The sequence below is a fragment of the Odontesthes bonariensis genome, chromosome 19 (genome assembly GCF_027942865.1).
Source record: "Odontesthes bonariensis isolate fOdoBon6 chromosome 19, fOdoBon6.hap1, whole genome shotgun sequence".
Lineage (NCBI taxonomy): Eukaryota > Metazoa > Chordata > Actinopteri > Atheriniformes > Atherinopsidae > Odontesthes > Odontesthes bonariensis.
This window is the reverse complement of record NC_134524.1, coordinates 32375027-32392288: the sequence shown is the minus strand read 5'-3', so window position 1 is coordinate 32392288 and position 17262 is coordinate 32375027. Positions and strand designations below refer to the sequence as shown.

The following is a 17262-nucleotide window of genomic DNA, read 5'->3' as shown; positions in this document are numbered from 1 at the left end:
GGTTATGCATTGCACATAATGAGAACATTAAACATCCGTAGTTGAAATTGTCCATGGTTGTTTAGGCTGACATAGTGAAAAGTGTCCGTTATCCATGTCCTTTGGGGGGCACTGTGGCTCCACGAGAGGGATTCCTTTTAAATCCAATTTTCATAACTTGGTAATTAATGAAGGTACAAGAATGGCGAATGTTTCAAAATGATCTGTAGATTTGTCCAGTAATGATTTTCACACTTTCAGTCTACGGAAAGTGAGGTTTATAGTGGAATTTTCACTCTCTGAAAATAGGGAAGTGTGGCATTCCTTCGGGTTGGTCCAGCAGGAGAGTTGAGCCTACATCTGCTCCCTTATCAGGAGGTGTCCTACATAATTTATTATTCGTAGCTGGTCTGGGGGAGAGAAGACTCGGAAACAAAGAACCCCATTTGGTTGGTCTCACATCTGGCTCCGTTATCTCCTTTGAGCTGATCCGTTGAGAGGGTCGTAAAGAGGGTACGTTTCTTGATGTCAAGAAAGGTTGGATCTTTATGTAAACATCTCTGTGCTCTGTCTTTCCTGAGAGCACGCTACATTGTTTACTCTCGAACATCACATAAACCTTAATGTCTAAGGGTTTGTGTGAGATTGTTTAAGCGGGAAGTACATTTCCCTGTTATGATTGTTACCAGAGATAAAATGATGTACTCATATTTATCCACACAAATCAGTTTCTATAACAGGGTAAGACTGGATTCACACGTAGGCTTCCTATGGGGTTTCATATGGCAAAGGTCTTTCTCCTCAGTTTCTTCATTTACTTTACATCTGAACAGCTGAATTGAATTGTGGAATTAGTTTGCAGTTGTCTGTTCGACTCATAGCCATTTACAAAAGAAGACACTGAGTGGAACCACTTTACTTTTATTTACTACTTATGGTTGTTTCTGGGCAAAAACTCATTTGTAGCTGAGCATTCTGAAATCTTTGATGTTTGATTTAGTGTCACGTTGAAGTTTTCGGAGGAAAATCCCGCAAAAGTCCAGCACTGTCGCCGCCATTCAACACCACTGACTCCTTTTAGGAAGAATGACATCACTTGCCAGTTTGACACAGTTTTATTGTTCTGCCATGTACACACTGCAGCTGCTATGCCATGTTAGCATTTATTTTCCAGTAATAAGTTGATACATGCCCGCATAGATATTTGCACTGTTAATTGTTTATAGTGTTATCACCATAGAAACAAGATACTTGTTATACCAAATATCAAATTAATGGTCTTTTCTGGACTTCATATCTTTTATTTTTTCATTGGATCACACTCAAAGTAAATGGCAGATTGTTACACCATCTGAAATGTAGATGAACACCAAACAAGCTTCATCGGCTTTAAAGCATTACAGCCAGCTTTCAAATCAACAAAATGGTATGTCTGAGGGCAAAACACATTCAAACACGCATTCAAACACACACAAACTACTCTCAGCTTCAGCAGCTGGAGTACTGAGGGACCACAAATGGACAGCAATAAATAAATACGAACATGAAAAAGGAAGTCAGTGCATGTTGGACTTTACTGGATCTGAAGTGGGCTTGAAGTCAGTCATTTAATGGTGAACAGTGAAAGTTAAATTCAACAACAGTAGTAAAAGCAAAGCATGTCTACAAAACGCACGGTGCTAAAAAAACTCCGAGGATAACCCAGGTGTTCAGTGTTGTTCTTAGTGTCAATGAATCTCATGAGAACGCTGAGACCAGCCAGGTGTTAGCGTGGCTACAACCACTGAGCTCAGCCAAAAACGGCACTGTTCCCGTTAAAGGTGTGAACCGTAATAATAATAATATATATGAATATGAATATAATAGTATGCTTTCTAAGAAAATGTATTTAAAACAGTCAGCTTACACTTGGATCTGAGCAATTTAGTCAGGTGCTGTTTGGGTTCATGTTGCTTTCATAAAACTGATGACCGCTTTGATGATATATATATAAGTAACATAATTGAAGAATTTAGGGGTATACATGTTTTGAAACTCAGAATTTTCAATTGTTAAGTTGTTGGTTACATTTTACATTTTTGCAGTACTTTTTTTTTTTTTACAGTCATGGGAATAGATTTGTGCCATTTGGATCCAAAAAGAACTCAACTGGGTAGCTCTGGGCTTCTTGCTCGTTGTCGTGTGAGTTTTGCAGTTTTAACCAGAATAAAAAAATGTTTGATGGTTTTCTAGAACAATGTTCTTACTCACAATGTACACAGAAAACGGGGTTGGGTCCATGAGGCAGTTGCCTTGATAGTAATCTAAGCTTCCAGTCAACAGGAAAGGAAGCCTGGTTTAATGCACACTTTGGGGATGTGGGCCAATTTCCCTAGATTGGAGATTTAGATGTCGGAGATGTTTTTTTAAAACTCATTTTCAGTTGGAGTTTACATTGTAAAGTGCTTTGTAGACCTTATCCAAGAACTCGGTTGGTCTGCTGTCACGGGATTAATTGACACCGAGAATAATATTACAGCCAAACATAATTGAATAAAAGGCTTCATGGAGGAGAGCTGCTGCAGATTCAGTGAGGAAATGCAACACGTGTGTAAAACATACACATCAGTAAGCGCTTAATCTCCCTCGGAACATTCCTGACCACTAATTCCTTTCTCATAAACACACTGTATTTACACACACACACACACACACACAGGTGATGATAGAATGTGACTTAACGACACACGGGACGGACACGAATAAAAGAAAAAAAAAAACAGGTTAAATGCATCACAAAGACAAAAGCTGTGATCACACAGCCTTTTCCAATGGATTAACATGACAAAGAGTTCACAACGATGCACACATCCACCCCCTCATTTCTCCGTGTTACATTAATCTCATTGGTACGTACGGTGGCCATTCTCCAGCTAAATCAGTGCATGTACAGCAGGTTTAGGTGGGCTAATCTATTAAATGCTTTCAATTTTGTTTCCAGTCCAAGCATGATTTCTGTCATCTCATCTATATACAAATGTTTACAAGAATTCTTCAAGAAGAGGCCCATGTGTGAGGCGAAGCATCCGTCATGCGCCCTTTATCTCTGATCCACCTTCTGAAGCGCTGGGCCTTCATCACACCACAGCAGCCCAAGGGTAAAAAAAAAAGCGGTATCACCGACGAGGATCATTTGAAACAATTCAGGGGGCTTTCTTTGGTCACAATCAGAGCAAAGGAAAAGTATTATAGCAGAAAATGATATTCATCCACAAACCAAAGAGGAAAAAGACTTAAAGCGAGGATGAGAAAGGGGCGCAGATGATTTTGATCTGAGGAAGCAAACGTCACCAAAGGCTTCAGTGGAAGATATGTGGATCAGTGGAAGCAGCCTCTCAGCCAGTTCTCTCCTTCTCCTCCTCCTCTTCATCCTTCTCTTTCTCCTGGTCATCCTCACAGTAGCGTTGGAGCAGGCGGTGCAGGTGCTGCTGCAGTGCGTCGGGCTGCAGGGCGTCCGGGGTGTCGTCCAGGCGCTCCAGGTGCACGTGCTTCCCCTGGGCATCCCTCACCACAGTCCTCTTCTGGGTCCGTGACTTACGCATCTGACTTCTGCAGGAACAAGAGGAACCGGGGTTAAACACTGGCCCTCCCCACAGTTCTCCTTTTTAGGGGTTACGCAGGTCATTAGAGTCCGTTTCTATTCTATCTGTAGAGATTCTGAGCTCCTGGCACGAGATTAAATTAAGAGAAATAAATATAGAAAGGAAAAGGAAAAGGAAAACCTAGGAAACCTGTACATTTTCTGTACAATTTTATTTTCTATGTCCTATTGTGAAAAAAACTTTGCAAAGCACTGCATTCTGTTTCCATTTGCATTTTACAGTGTCCAAACTTTTTAGAATTGGGATTGTACTCAAGTTAAGTTAAAAGCCAGAAACACAGCCGGTGAGTCAGAAACTGAACACAGATCATGCATCAGCCATTTTTCTTCAAATTCATGCATTCAGTCAGTGATGCAATCAACTAAAACAATCATTCACTGTGCAGACAATTAGAAATGTTCCAACTCTGCCAGCCCCAAATAATCATATTAGTTATGACGCTGTGGCAGACACGTTAGCTCTCAGCAAACACTTCAGTTCTAAGAATAACAGCCAACACTGAGAAAACAGTGCAGTGGCTTCTCTTCTATTAACCAGCTGAACAGACGTACTAATCAAAGTTTGAGAGATCAAAAGTTAGAAAAGTAAAATCACATGATGCATCTGCTGAACTCCACTAAAATGCCTGTTAAGAAGCACTCGTGTTTTCCTGATCATTTCTGGACACTCCCATGCAGTCCAACCTTCTAACAACAGAACCGTCATCCTGAACAATCGCTTTCTCAACTACGTGAGGCAGGAGCACTTTCTCAAAGCCTTCAGCATAACTCAATGCCTGGACGGGAAACAATAAGGGAGACACGGATCAGAAGTGGGAAATAAAAAAGAACGACGCTTTAACCCATAGGAGTCACACATTGGATTGATTTTTCAGCAGTTGAATCACATGCAGAAATAACTTTTACATCAAGTTACATATTTGTTTTGTGTAAAATATCTCTGTTGTGTATGCGGTGGGTTTTGCAATTTACAGTTTAAGGAGAAGTTAGTTTTTTTTTTTTAAACCTGGACCTTATTTCTGGCATTATCTACTCACCAATAAAAAGTGAAAGTCGGCGTCCTTCGGAAGATATTTAGATCACTCAGATCGGCGTATACCCATATAACAGAGAGAACAGGGCAGAGACAATACAGCCTCTAAATAAGGCATTATCTGTCTTTATTTCACCAATACTTTAAGACCAATGAATGAATGAACGCGTGCTATTGCACTGTTAGCTCAGAGCTGCTGTGTTGTTGTTATTGGGGTATTGGTGAAATAAAGACAGATAATGTTATATGGATATACGCCGATCTAAATATCCGCTGAAGGACGCCGACTTTCACCAAACTGTTATCGGTGAGTAGATGAAGGTATTTTATGCCAGTAATAAGGTCCAGGTTTAAAAAAAACTAACTTACCCTTTAAGGGTTAAATCTGATAAAAAGGTTTGCTCAGCAGTAATAATATAATAGTAACAATGATAATATAAATAATAATAAAAGTACATATTTGAAATTATAACTATATGTTGAATAATAGTTTACCCACTTGCAAGAAATCTTCAAACATCTGGACTCACTTCATGACAGAATCTTGATTTTAGTATAGACAAACTCACCTTCTCAAAGTCTTCTTGGGCAGAGGGGAGATCTGCAGCCAGTGATGTGTCTCCTATCTGCTTCTCCATCCTTTCACCTCGCACCACTGTCGTCTTGACAACCTTGCTGACCTTTCGACCCTGTACAGGCTCCACCTCAAACTCTGATGATGTGGCGGCACCGAGAGCCAGAGGTTCCGAAAAGGTCAGCTGTAGAGAAAAACTCAAGATCTTCAGGAACTGAATGTATGTACACTTACAATGGGTTAACAAATATGTCCAATAATTTATGGTCAAATAACTAAAACTATTTAATCAGTCCTATACTTTTAGGTATCAGAGTTCTGATGAGAACTAACAGCAGAGATCATATTTCTCCAGTTTTAGCTTCTCTTCATTGGCTCCCTGTTAAATTCAGAATAGAATTTAAGATTCTTCTCCTTACATATAAAGCTCTTAATGACCGAGCTCCATCATATCTTAAAGATCTCATTGTAAGATATTTTCCTAACAGAGCACTTCGTTCCCAAACTGCAGGTTTACTTGAGGTTCCCAGAGTTTCTAAAAGTAGAATGGGAGGCAGAGCCTTCAGTTATCAGGCCCCTCTCTTGTGGAATAAGCTGCCAGTAAATGTCCGGGAAGCAGACACCCTTTCCACTTTTAAGACCAGGCTTAAAACTTTCCTTTTCTGATAAAGCTTATAGTTAGGGATGGCTCAGGTGATCCTGAAACATCCCATAGTTAAGCTGCTATAGGCCCAGACTGCTGGGGGGGCCTCATCTGTCACACCTTTCCTCACTTTACTCTCTTTATGTACATGTGACATTATTGTGGTCATTAAATCGTGTTTCCCTGTTCCAACAGATATCCTTTGAATGGTGTTACAGTGTTTGTTGCCCCCCCTTTCTGTCTTCTCAAACCCCAGCTGGTGGAGGCGGATGGCCACCCTTCCTGAGTCTGGTTCTGCCAGAGGTTTCTTCCTGTTAAAAGGAAGTCGTTTCTCTCCACAGTCGCCTCAGGCACGCTCAGGACGGGAGATTGGACCGAAAAAGAAAAAAGTTTCAGTGCAATCTGTTGGTTTTCTTAGCTAGGAAATTGTTTTTGAATTGGCTCTATATGAACGAATTGGATTATTTTATGAATAATTATGATTACAATGAATTGAATTCCAATTGGCTTGAATTGGACTTTATTATCTAAGTGCCCTGAGATGACATTTGTTGTATTTGGAGCTATATAAATAAAAATGAATTGAATTGAATATGGTGAAGCTACAATTAATACATTTCCACCAGATAATTAGGTATCGCAGGTCTCATCTCTTCAAGAATCTTTACAGTGGGTCGAATGTTAAAAATATTCCTATCAAAGAACTTTAATTAAAACAGAGAGAAATAGACAAAAATGAATAGAAAGATGGAAATTTATTAATTTTACTCCGAGATCTTGTATTGGAGGGCTGCACGGTGGTGTAGTGGTTAGCACTGTCGCCTCACAGCAAGAGGCTTACAGGTTTGAATCCCAGCTGAGCCCTTTCTGTGTGGAGTTTGCATGTTCTGCCCATGTTTGCGTGGGTTCTCTCCTCCCACCGCCCAAAAACATGCATGTTAGGTTAACTGGTGTCTCTAAATTGACACTCGGAGTGAGCGTGAGTGTGCATGGTTGTGTGGCCCTGTGATGGACTGGCGACCAGTCCAGGATGTACCCCGCCTCTCGCCCAATGACAGCTGGGGTAGGCTCCCGTGACCCCCGTGAATTGGATTAAGCGGGTATAGAAAATGGATGGATGGATCTTGTATTGGAGATGGGAGAGTTGGACTGCTGCGTGAAGTCTTCTTCAGCACATACCAAAGATTTGGGTCAATCCACCCATTTTAAGCCTCAGAAATCCTGAGATGGACATCTTGATATTTGTTCGTGCCAGCAGGAAAAAGGAAAAAAAATATTTTGATGGAAAAATCATTCCATTCATTTGGTGTATACTCTGTATCTTTTGGGGACGTGACATTTCTGAACGTAGATCTAACCAACCGAAGCGACCCCAGATCATAATACCGCCCCCCCCACGGGTTTGTACAGCAGTCGGCACAATAGCTGCAGCCACAGGGTATTTCTAGTATTTCTGGTAGGAAGTTTTCTTAAGGTTCTGCACCATTTACCCTGAGTTATCTTTGCATTGTGTGAGTGTAGTTCTATTTATTTCACTGCTTAACATTAATATCATATCTTCTGCTGATTTCCTCAACTCACCCTGCCTGGTTTTAATAAGGCGCTGAAAAGTTCTCTTTACTTCATGGTTCATTTGTAGAGCTTGCTTCATTTTTTTTTTATTCCAGTTAGCTTTGCTTCTTGCCCTTACATGACCAGTTTTATACCTTCCACTGTAAACATGCTGCCGGGTTTCCTTTATTCCTTGCCAGTGCATCGTTTTCAGCCCTGTTCCATTCCTGTCAGTTCGATCTTTTATTGAAAGGGGGATCTTGTTTTTTTTGTGAATTTCATATTTTTCAGAATTCCTTTCTGGCAGTGCATCAGTACGTTTATTAAAGTTCACCTTTTCCTGTATTTAGGTCCTCACTGTGGCATTATACTGCTGTTACCCACCTCTTTCTGATCCCCCTCGCTGTGAAGCACAGTTCTCTTCACCACTCTGGAGACACTGTCTCCCTCCTCTATCTGCACCGTCTCTTGGTGAGAGCCTTCGATGGTCACCTCTTGTGTTTCCGAACCATTTGGAGACACATATTTATGAATCACCTTCCGTGTGATCTGATGGAGAGAAAGCAAAACAACTCTTACAGTAAGAACTGTAACCAGATAAGCATTTTTCATTAAGAGGGCAAAAAATAAATTTGTGATTCCAGTCACTGGATATTCCCAAGATGTCTTTAAATGTTTCTTACTTTCTTCACTACCAAGTTGCCATGCTCATCTGTGTACTTCTCCTCAGTGACAGTCTGTGGAGGGATGTCAGGTAGGTCATCTGCCTGCAAAAACACAAAAAAATAGCGTCAGTTCATCTTAATGTCTATTACACAACCAGTGCGTATATTACCGAGAGCGTTTTAAGCAACATTTGTCATGTAACAGCAGATCTATTGTGCAATCTATTTCAAAGAAAATGTCTGCAAGTCTCTACTGAAACCATCAAAAGAGACCAAAATCTCAGCAATTGACAAGCTGTGGATTTCATTTTTCAACTCTAAAGGTATATGCCATACATAACAACAAAATAAAGGTGTGACAAAACGACAGTGTCGACATGAAAATGAACAGAAGCAAAAGGGAAATGCAGATGAGGCACTCAGACATAATTTTCTTCATTTCAGAGAAGAATGAATGCAGTCAGCCTGAGAATGTTCTCTGGTATATGATAAACCTGGATAGTCAACTTCAGAAAAACAAAGCAATACATGAACACTGAGAAGAAGTCCACCTCTCTACAGTGACAACAGCGCTCCATAACAGCAGCAGATTTTTTTTACCTGAATGATTACTCTGCGTCGGACCACCCTGGTGGTCAGCACCTCCTCCTCTGAGCTATCAGAGGACAGCATCCCTAACTCCTCTGCTATCTCCTGGGAGACGGCACACAACCAGTATGGTTCAACAGATAAGGTTACTACAGCAACTGTCTTTCTCTTAACCTCACTTTTTGGGTTGTTTTTATTTACCAAAGAGGTTATTTTATAGATGCATGGAATACGGGAATAAACAAAAACATATATTTTAACACGAAAGTGATGTGAGATGAAGAGAAGGCACAGTTATGCAAAAATGTTCAGCTGAAACAAACATGCTGAGATCAGAGCCAGCGTATGAAAAAAGGGGGGATTTATGTAGACAAGTAAAAATGTCTAAATACAGAAAATAAATTGTTAAAGGACAAACTTGGCTAACAATTATTTAGTTTTCGGCTCTAATGACTGTATTAGTTTTTTTTTCATTGTGCAATTGTCATTGTTCTAAAAAAATTTAAAAAATAAGTGAACAATGTTAAGAAAGAATATATTTACAATGAGCCATTTCAAAACATCAGCTTCTTGGCCATTATGATGCAAATCTAGAAGTTATTTTTGAACATGCCTGATCTGACCACAGCACACAAGGTCAGTTACTATTAACTCAATGTGTTCAACTGACGTAAATGAGTGGGGAAAAAACTTTTAATCCAATTGCATGGTACAAGCATCAACAGGTGTTTCACACCCTCAGGAACAACAACATGCAGAAATCAAAGGGTGCAAACAGGTGCAGATGTGAAAAAAAGGTTAGAGGATTCTTCAGTCATTTGTAAACATGTCCAATGCTTCAAACAGAGGAACTGCAAATCCATCACAACACCAGAAAGACTTCAATTAATATTTTTTTAAGATACTTCTTTTAATTTTATTCACTCATGCACTAAAGCACTCATCAGCCTCATTTAGTCCATAAAGCGTGTGTTTAATCTTCTACAGCTTGAGTGCAGCAATCAGCCTAAAACCAGGTCAGTCACTGTGTTCATGCTCAACCTCTTACCCTTCCCAAGAAGTCGTCATCATCATAATACCCTGCCTGATCTCTAGAGGGAAGCTCCTCACATATAGGAAGGCCAACCTCTGTGGGAAACTCCTTTGAACTCTCAGAACCAGAAGCAAATTCACCAAGACTGCCAGAGAAACGCTTGCCATTTTCCTCCCACAGAAAAGGTTGAGCGGCGTACTGAAGACTTCCTGTCATGGAGCCGATGTCAGGAGGAGTCCTCGGAATTACACAGATATTATAGGTAAGCTCATATTCTGGTTTCATATCGTCTGGTTCAGAAAGGTCTTGTCTGCAGTCAAAGAATTCCAGATCTGAATCAGAGTCCCGCGAAGACTCTGGACTTTTTCTGGGTTCCTTCAATAGGATGTTTGGTTTCTGTGATTCAAATTCCGTGACTGCGCTCTGAAAGTCTGAGAGGACTGTGTTAAAATCTGGAGAAAACTCTAAATCTTCAACAGTTTCAGACTGTATCTTGCTAGTATCTTCCATCACAGCTTGGGCTGAGCTGGGGTCACTGAACGCCGGAGACACTGGACTTAAATCATTCAAGGAGGCTGGGCTACATTCAGAAACTTTCAGGGTTTGATATCCTGAAAATATTGCCTCATAATCTGGTGGTACCAAAAACTGATCCGACATGGGTGAAAAAAGCTCGCTGGACTGTGCTTCTTTAGTGGACAATTCCCACTGTGAGTAGCCCTGAGACTTGCCTGACTGTACGTATGAAGCCCTCTGATCTGTAGGCAGAACTGGAGTCACAGCTCGGTGTGTTGTGTATGAGCTCTGGTCAGGTAGCTTTATAGGAACCAATGTCATTGGTTTGTCATCACTGAACCTGGCACTAGTTTTACTGGCATCTTCTGTTGCTGTTGTGACAGACAACAGCTTGTTTTGCACACCACTGTCTGTTTGAAGGTTTGTTTCTCCTGAAGGAGCCTGCAAGTGAAATTATTTAAGTGAGTTTATTCTGAATCAGCAAGGTAGTTGGTATGTATTTCTAAAACACCTCAGCATTTCACCATGTTAGTATCACTGTACAGTGAAAGGTATTTTTTTTCCTTTAGCCAAACTAAATTTAGAACAATATATTGTGTTAAGTAAAACATGCCACTTTTAAAGCATTTAATCATCAGACAAATGATTAAAAATGTAATAAAGAGTGGTTAGTAAAATTCAAATACTATTTTTTAACTTTCCAAACACAAACCAGATTCATTCCAAATCTTAAAGCCCTCTAATTTAGTAGTTCATCAAGACATGTCCTTAAACTAAGTTATTTGTAAATTATTCCAGTGGCTTATAGCTGAGTTCAAAACAAGTTGCTGGACTCTCATGCTCTAAATCTTACCCGGCGAGCAGCTGTGTTGTTCTTAAGTCCTCCAGAACTAATATGTTGGATCTTCTCTTCCTTTCTTTTTACATCTTTAATTGATGATGGCTTCACAGAGAAGCCCTCTCTGAATTCTTCTTCACAAACACTTGAAAAACTTTCAGCTTCTGATCCATGCAGTGCCCCTTCTTTGTATGAAAAGACTTCCGATTCTTTAATTTGTTGCCAGTTAGGGTATAATTGCTCTTTGGAAAACTTCCTCTCACTAGTTGGAATTGGTGATGGTGACACGGTTGTTGACTTAGTCTCAGATAATGATGTTGACTGATTGGATAACAAAGGAGATGCCACATGGCGTAAAGGTTTTGAGCTTGACACTAACTTATCGGTATTGCCATAATAAAAGTCTAATTCAACACTTTCAGGGCTTAGAGGTCTTGGGCAATCATCTATCCAACAATCAATGGGTAGAGCCACAAACTCAGAGTCTGATGAAACTGACACAGGTGAGGATGATCTATCAAAGGGGGTACTATTCATAAAATAAGAAGACAAAATTCTCATAAACTCAGGCACTGGTGAGTCGGGCATTAGCTGTTGGAATTCATTGACAGATGATATGGATTCAGGTGAGGATGGTCTGTTAGTGTCTGCAGTTTTCGATGATATGACCATGAGCTCGTACTCTGCATCCGAATCAAGTGATTCTGGAGATGATGACTCATATATAGTAGTGTACTCTTCCAATGCTGCTGTAAACTGAGGGATGGGAGAGTCTGGTGACAGTGACCTGTTCTCATCTAACTCTGGCATTGATTCTGGAGATGATGCTCTTTTGTCAGACATGTACATGGCTGATTCAAATGACATACGTCTGTATTCAGGCAGTGATTCTGGTGATAACAACCTTTCACTCTTATTCTGATCCTCAGACAGAGAAGATTCTGGAGCTGATGGCCTCCAATGTGGTGGCCTATAATCTAAATCCAATGACAGGGATTTGGGTGAAGATGATGTAGATTTAAGAAACTGTACACATTCTGGCAATGCTAAACTGTATTCTGGTAAAGGGGAATCTGGTGAGAGTGGTCTAAACCTATTGACTGATTTAACAGATTCTGGAGATGCTGCTCTTGCTTCTACTACAAGAGAAGTGAGCGATAACAATTCTGGTGAATAACATAGATCATCATTAATTGTGTCAGATATTGACGCTGTCACTAAATAATCATCAGACACCGTCTTCGCTTCAAGACCAGGTATTTCAAATGTGTACTTTTCTTGCCTGTATGGAGCCACCCCTAATGGGAAAATTTGATTCATGACTGGAGGACGTGACTCTGACAGAGGTAAGTCAGTTGGTGGGGTGTCTCTTGCAGTAAACTGATGAGTCGTCCCTGAATCTGGCAATGTATCAGTGGCATCTTGCTCAATTTGATCTTTTACTTGGAAAACCTGATCATTGTCTGGTTCTCTCCTTTCATATTCAGTCGTGCTGCAGACGGACTGCATGAATCCTGTTTTACTGTTAAAGGTTTCTCCTGCATACTGAGGATCACGTACTTGAGAAATCAGTTTCCACAGCTCAGCATCATAAATGAGATTGTACTCAGCTACCATATTGGCTGATTCCTGAGATGAGAAAGGCTTCAAAGCTGTTGTAAGCTGTTGTAAAACAGTGCTGTCAATGGTTTCATTCAATGATAATTCGAATGCCTGTATTTCTGCCATATCTGATTCAACAAATTCTGGTGATGCCGATCTCTCTTCTGTACAAAACTGAACTAGGGATTGTGATAAATCATCAGAATCTGAAAATTCTGTTTGTGATATGTTTGTCACAGACCTGAATCTTTCCATAAATGGCTTTGTAAAATCAGGTATTGGTGATTCAGGAGTCAAAGGTTTACATTCATCGTCTGATCTTTCTGACTGAGTTGACAATATTCTCGTGTCATTGACACTTTTGTCAAATGATGCAGAATATTCCAACTCAAATTCCATATCTGACATTAGTGACTCTGGGGATGATCTCTCATTGTATCCTTTTGCTGCTGTAGTCTCAAAAACATTTTGAGCAAACCAAGGAAGCGGGGAGTCTGGAGATAACCTCTTGTTTTCATCAAGTGACTGAGTGGACTCTGGAGATACATGTCTAAGGTTTTCAAGTAACATTACAGGTGACATACTTTTGTATTCTGGTATGGACTCAACAGAGAGTGGCCTCTCTTGCATTTCTGATTCTACTGATTCAGGAGAATCTGGCCTATCCTCTATACCAAATCTCAGGGACATCAAAAACTCACTCAAAGCATACTCAACATCCGATTCAATGCACTCAGGAGAAGGTGATCTGTATCCAACATTTACAATAACACGTTCAGGTACTGCTGCTCTGTACTCAGGTATTGGTGAGTCTGGTGACAAAGCCTGGTATTCATCTCCAGATGCTTCTGAGCCTGGTGATGGGTGTCGATTGTCATGCAAGAGTGACCCTAGACTCAGAACAATGTACTCAATATCTGAACAGGCTGACTCGGGAGATGTTGACCTTGGTTCAGCAATTGTTTCAGGTAATCCAAACATTGGTTGCACAAAGTCAGGCAGAGGTGAATCTGGTGAAAGTCTTTTTGATGGCAAAGATTCTGGAGAAGAAGGTCTGCTTTCCATGAAAGTTGGAAATGGTAAGTCCATTTCCGAATCAGAAAATGATGATTGAGGTGAAGTAGACCTTAAGTCCATGTGGGATATGGTGGATTCACATACTGTAAATACAGGAATGGGTGAATCTGGTGAAAGAGATCTCATTTCACTTTTGAATGGAGATGAACCAGAAGATACTCCTCTGTCCTCAAAAAGCCAAGGCATACACAAATCTGTCTCTAAATCTTCATCTGAAAACACTGATTCAGGTGAAGTGGACCTTAAGTCCATGTGAGATATGGTGGATACACATACTGTAAATTCAGGAATGGGTGAATCTGGTGAAAGAGATCTCATTTCACTTTTGAATGGAGATGAACCAGAAGATACTCCTCTGTCCTCAAAAAGCCAAGGCATACACAAATCTGTCTCTAAATCTTCATCTGAAAACACTGATTCAGGTGAAGTGGACCTGAAGGAAAAGTGTAACATGGTAGACCCTTGCAGTGCCTGTGTAAATACAGGAATGGGAGAGTCAGGTGAAAGTGGTCTGAGTTCATCTCTGAATGTAGTTGAACCAGGAGATACTGTTCTGTCCTCAAAAAGCCAAGGCATACACAAATCTGTCTCTAAATCTTCATCTGAAAACACTGATTCGGGTGAAGTGGACCTGAAGGAAAAGTGTAACATGGTAGACCCTTGCAGTGCCTGTGTAAATACAGGAATGGGAGAGTCAGGTGAAAGTGGTCTGAGTTCATCTCTGAATGTAGTTGAACCAGGAGATACTCCTCTGTCCTCAAAAAGCCAAGGCATACACAAATCTGTCTCTAAATCTTCATCTGAAAACACTGATTCAGGTGAAGTGGACCTTAAGTCCATGTGAGATATGGTGGATACACATACTGTAAATTCAGGAATGGGTGAATCTGGTGAAAGAGATCTCATTTCACTTTTGAATGGAGATGAACCAGAAGATACTCCTCTGTCCTCAAAAAGCCAAGGCATACACAAATCTGTCTCTAAATCTTCATCTGAAAACACTGATTCAGGTGAAGTGGACCTGAAGGAAAAGTGTAACATGGTAGACCCTTGCAGTGCCTGTGTAAATACAGGAATGGGAGAGTCAGGTGAAAGTGGTCTGAGTTCATCTCTGAATGTAGTTGAACCAGGAGATACTGTTCTGTCCTCAAAAAGCCAAGGCATACACAAATCTGTCTCTAAATCTTCATCTGAAAACACTGATTCGGGTGAAGTGGACCTGAAGGAAAAGTGTAACATGGTAGACCCTTGGAGTGCCTGTGTAAATACAGGAATGGGAGAGTCAGGTGAAAGTGGTCTGAGTTCATCTCTGAATGTAGTTGAACCAGGAGATACTCCTCTGTCCTCAAAAAGCCAAGGCATACACAAATCTGTCTCTAAATCTTCATCTGAAAACACTGATTCAGGTGAAGTGGACCTTAAGTCCATGTGAGATATGGTGGATACACATACTGTAAATTCAGGAATGGGTGAATCTGGTGAAAGAGATCTCATTTCACTTTTGAATGGAGATGAACCAGGAGATACTACTCTGTCCTCAAAAAGCCAAGGCATACACAAATCTGTCTCTAAATCTTCATCTGAAAACACTGATTCAGGTGAAGTGGACCTGAAGGAAAAGTGTAACATGGTAGACCCTTGCAGTGCCTGTGTAAATACAGGAATGGGAGAGTCAGGTGAAAGTGGTCTGAGTTCATCTCTGAATGTAGTTGAACCAGGAGATACTCCTCTGTCTTCAAAAAGCCAAGGCATACACAAATCTGTCTCTAAATCTTCATCTGAAAACACTGATTCAGGTGAAGTGGACCTTAAGTCCATGTGAGATATGGTGGATACACATACTGTAAATTCAGGAATGGGTGAATCTGGTGAAAGAGATCTCATTTCACTTTTGAATGGAGATGAACCAGAAGATACTCCTCTGTCCTCAAAAAGCCAAGGCATACACAAATCTGTCTCTAAATCTTCATCTGAAAACACTGATTCAGGTGAAGTGGACCTGAAGGAAAAGTGTAACATGGTAGACCCTTGCAGTGCCTGTGTAAATACAGGAATGGGAGAGTCAGGTGAAAGTGGTCTGAGTTCATCTCTGAATGTAGTTGAACCAGGAGATACTGTTCTGTCCTCAAAAAGCCAAGGCATACACAAATCTGTCTCTAAATCTTCATCTGAAAACACTGATTCAGGTGAAGTGGACCTTAAGTCCATGTGAGATATGGTGGATACACATACTGTAAATTCAGGAATGGGTGAATCTGGTGAAAGAGATCTCATTTCACTTTTGAATGGAGATGAACCAGGAGATACTACTCTGTCCTCAAAAAGCCAAGGCATACACAAATCTGTCTCTAAATCTTCATCTGAAAACACTGATTCAGGTGAAGTGGACCTGAAGGAAAAGTGTAACATGGTAGACCCTTGCAGTGCCTGTGTAAATTCAGGAATGGGAGAGTCAGGTGAAAGTGGTCTGAGTTCATCTCTGAATGTAGTTGAACCAGGAGATACTCCTCTGTCTTCAAAAAGCCAAGGCATACACAAATCTGTCTCTAAATCTTCATCTGAAAACACTGATTCAGGTGAAGTGGACCTGAAGGAAAAGTGTAACATGGTAGACCCTTGCAGTGCCTGTGTAAATACAGGAATGGGAGAGTCAGGTGAAAGTGGTCTGAGTTCATCTCTGAATGTAGTTGAACCAGGAGATACTCCTCTGTCCTCAAAAAGCCAAGGCATACACAAATCTGTCTCTAAATCTTCATCTGAAAACACTGATTCAGGTGAAGTGGACCTTAAGTCCATGTGAGATATGGTGGATACACATACTGTAAATTCAGGAATGGGTGAATCTGGTGAAAGAGATCTCATTTCACTTTTGAATGGAGATGAACCAGGAGATACTACTCTGTCCTCAAAAAGCCAAGGCATACACAAATCTGTCTCTAAATCTTCATCTGAAAACACTGATTCAGGTGAAGTGGACCTGAAGGAAAAGTGTAACATGGTAGACCCTTGCAGTGCCTGTGTAAATACAGGAATGGGAAAGTCAGGTGAAAGTGGTCTGAGTTCATCTCTGAATGTAGTTGAACCAGGAGATACTCCTCTGTCCTCAAAAAGCCAAGGCATACACAAATCTGTCTCTAAATCTTCATCTGAAAACACTGATTCAGGTGAAGTGGACCTGAAGGAAAAGTGTAATATGGTAGACCCTTGCAGTGCCTGTGTAAATTCAGGAATGGGAGAGTCAGGTGAAAGTGGTCTGAGTTCATCTCTGAATGTAGTTGAACCAGGAGATACTCCTCTGTCTTCAAAAAGCCAAGGCATACACAAATCTGTCTCTAAATCTTCATCTGAAAACACTGATTCAGGTGAAGTGGACCTTAAGTCCATGTGAGATATGGTGGATACACATACTGTAAATTCAGGAATGGGTGAATCTGGTGAAAGAGATCTCATTTCACTTTTGAATGGAGATGAACCAGGAGATACTACTCTGTCCTCAAAAAGCCAAGGCATACACAAATCTGTC

At 40.7% G+C, this 17262-nt stretch overlaps 1 protein-coding gene across 3 annotated transcripts in view; it reads right to left on the bottom strand.

Moving 5' to 3' along the window:
* Positions 1 to 1075: 1075 nt before the first annotated feature.
* Positions 1076 to 17262, bottom strand: part of LOC142369269 (uncharacterized) — a 99766-nt gene continuing 83579 nt past the window's right edge. For all 3 annotated transcript variants that reach the window (XM_075451598.1, XM_075451597.1, XM_075451599.1), the window contains 8 exons: positions 11076 to 17112; positions 9722 to 10663; positions 8686 to 8778; positions 8104 to 8187; positions 7805 to 7969; positions 5222 to 5410; positions 4304 to 4395; positions 1076 to 3567 (listed from right to left, as the gene is read on the bottom strand). In XM_075451598.1, coding sequence (XP_075307713.1) covers positions 3354 to 3567; positions 4304 to 4395; positions 5222 to 5410; positions 7805 to 7969; positions 8104 to 8187; positions 8686 to 8778; positions 9722 to 10663; positions 11076 to 17112 — 7816 coding nt within the window. In that variant the 3' untranslated portion in view covers positions 1076 to 3353. The remainder of the gene's footprint in view (positions 3568 to 4303; positions 4396 to 5221; positions 5411 to 7804; positions 7970 to 8103; positions 8188 to 8685; positions 8779 to 9721; positions 10664 to 11075; positions 17113 to 17262) is intronic.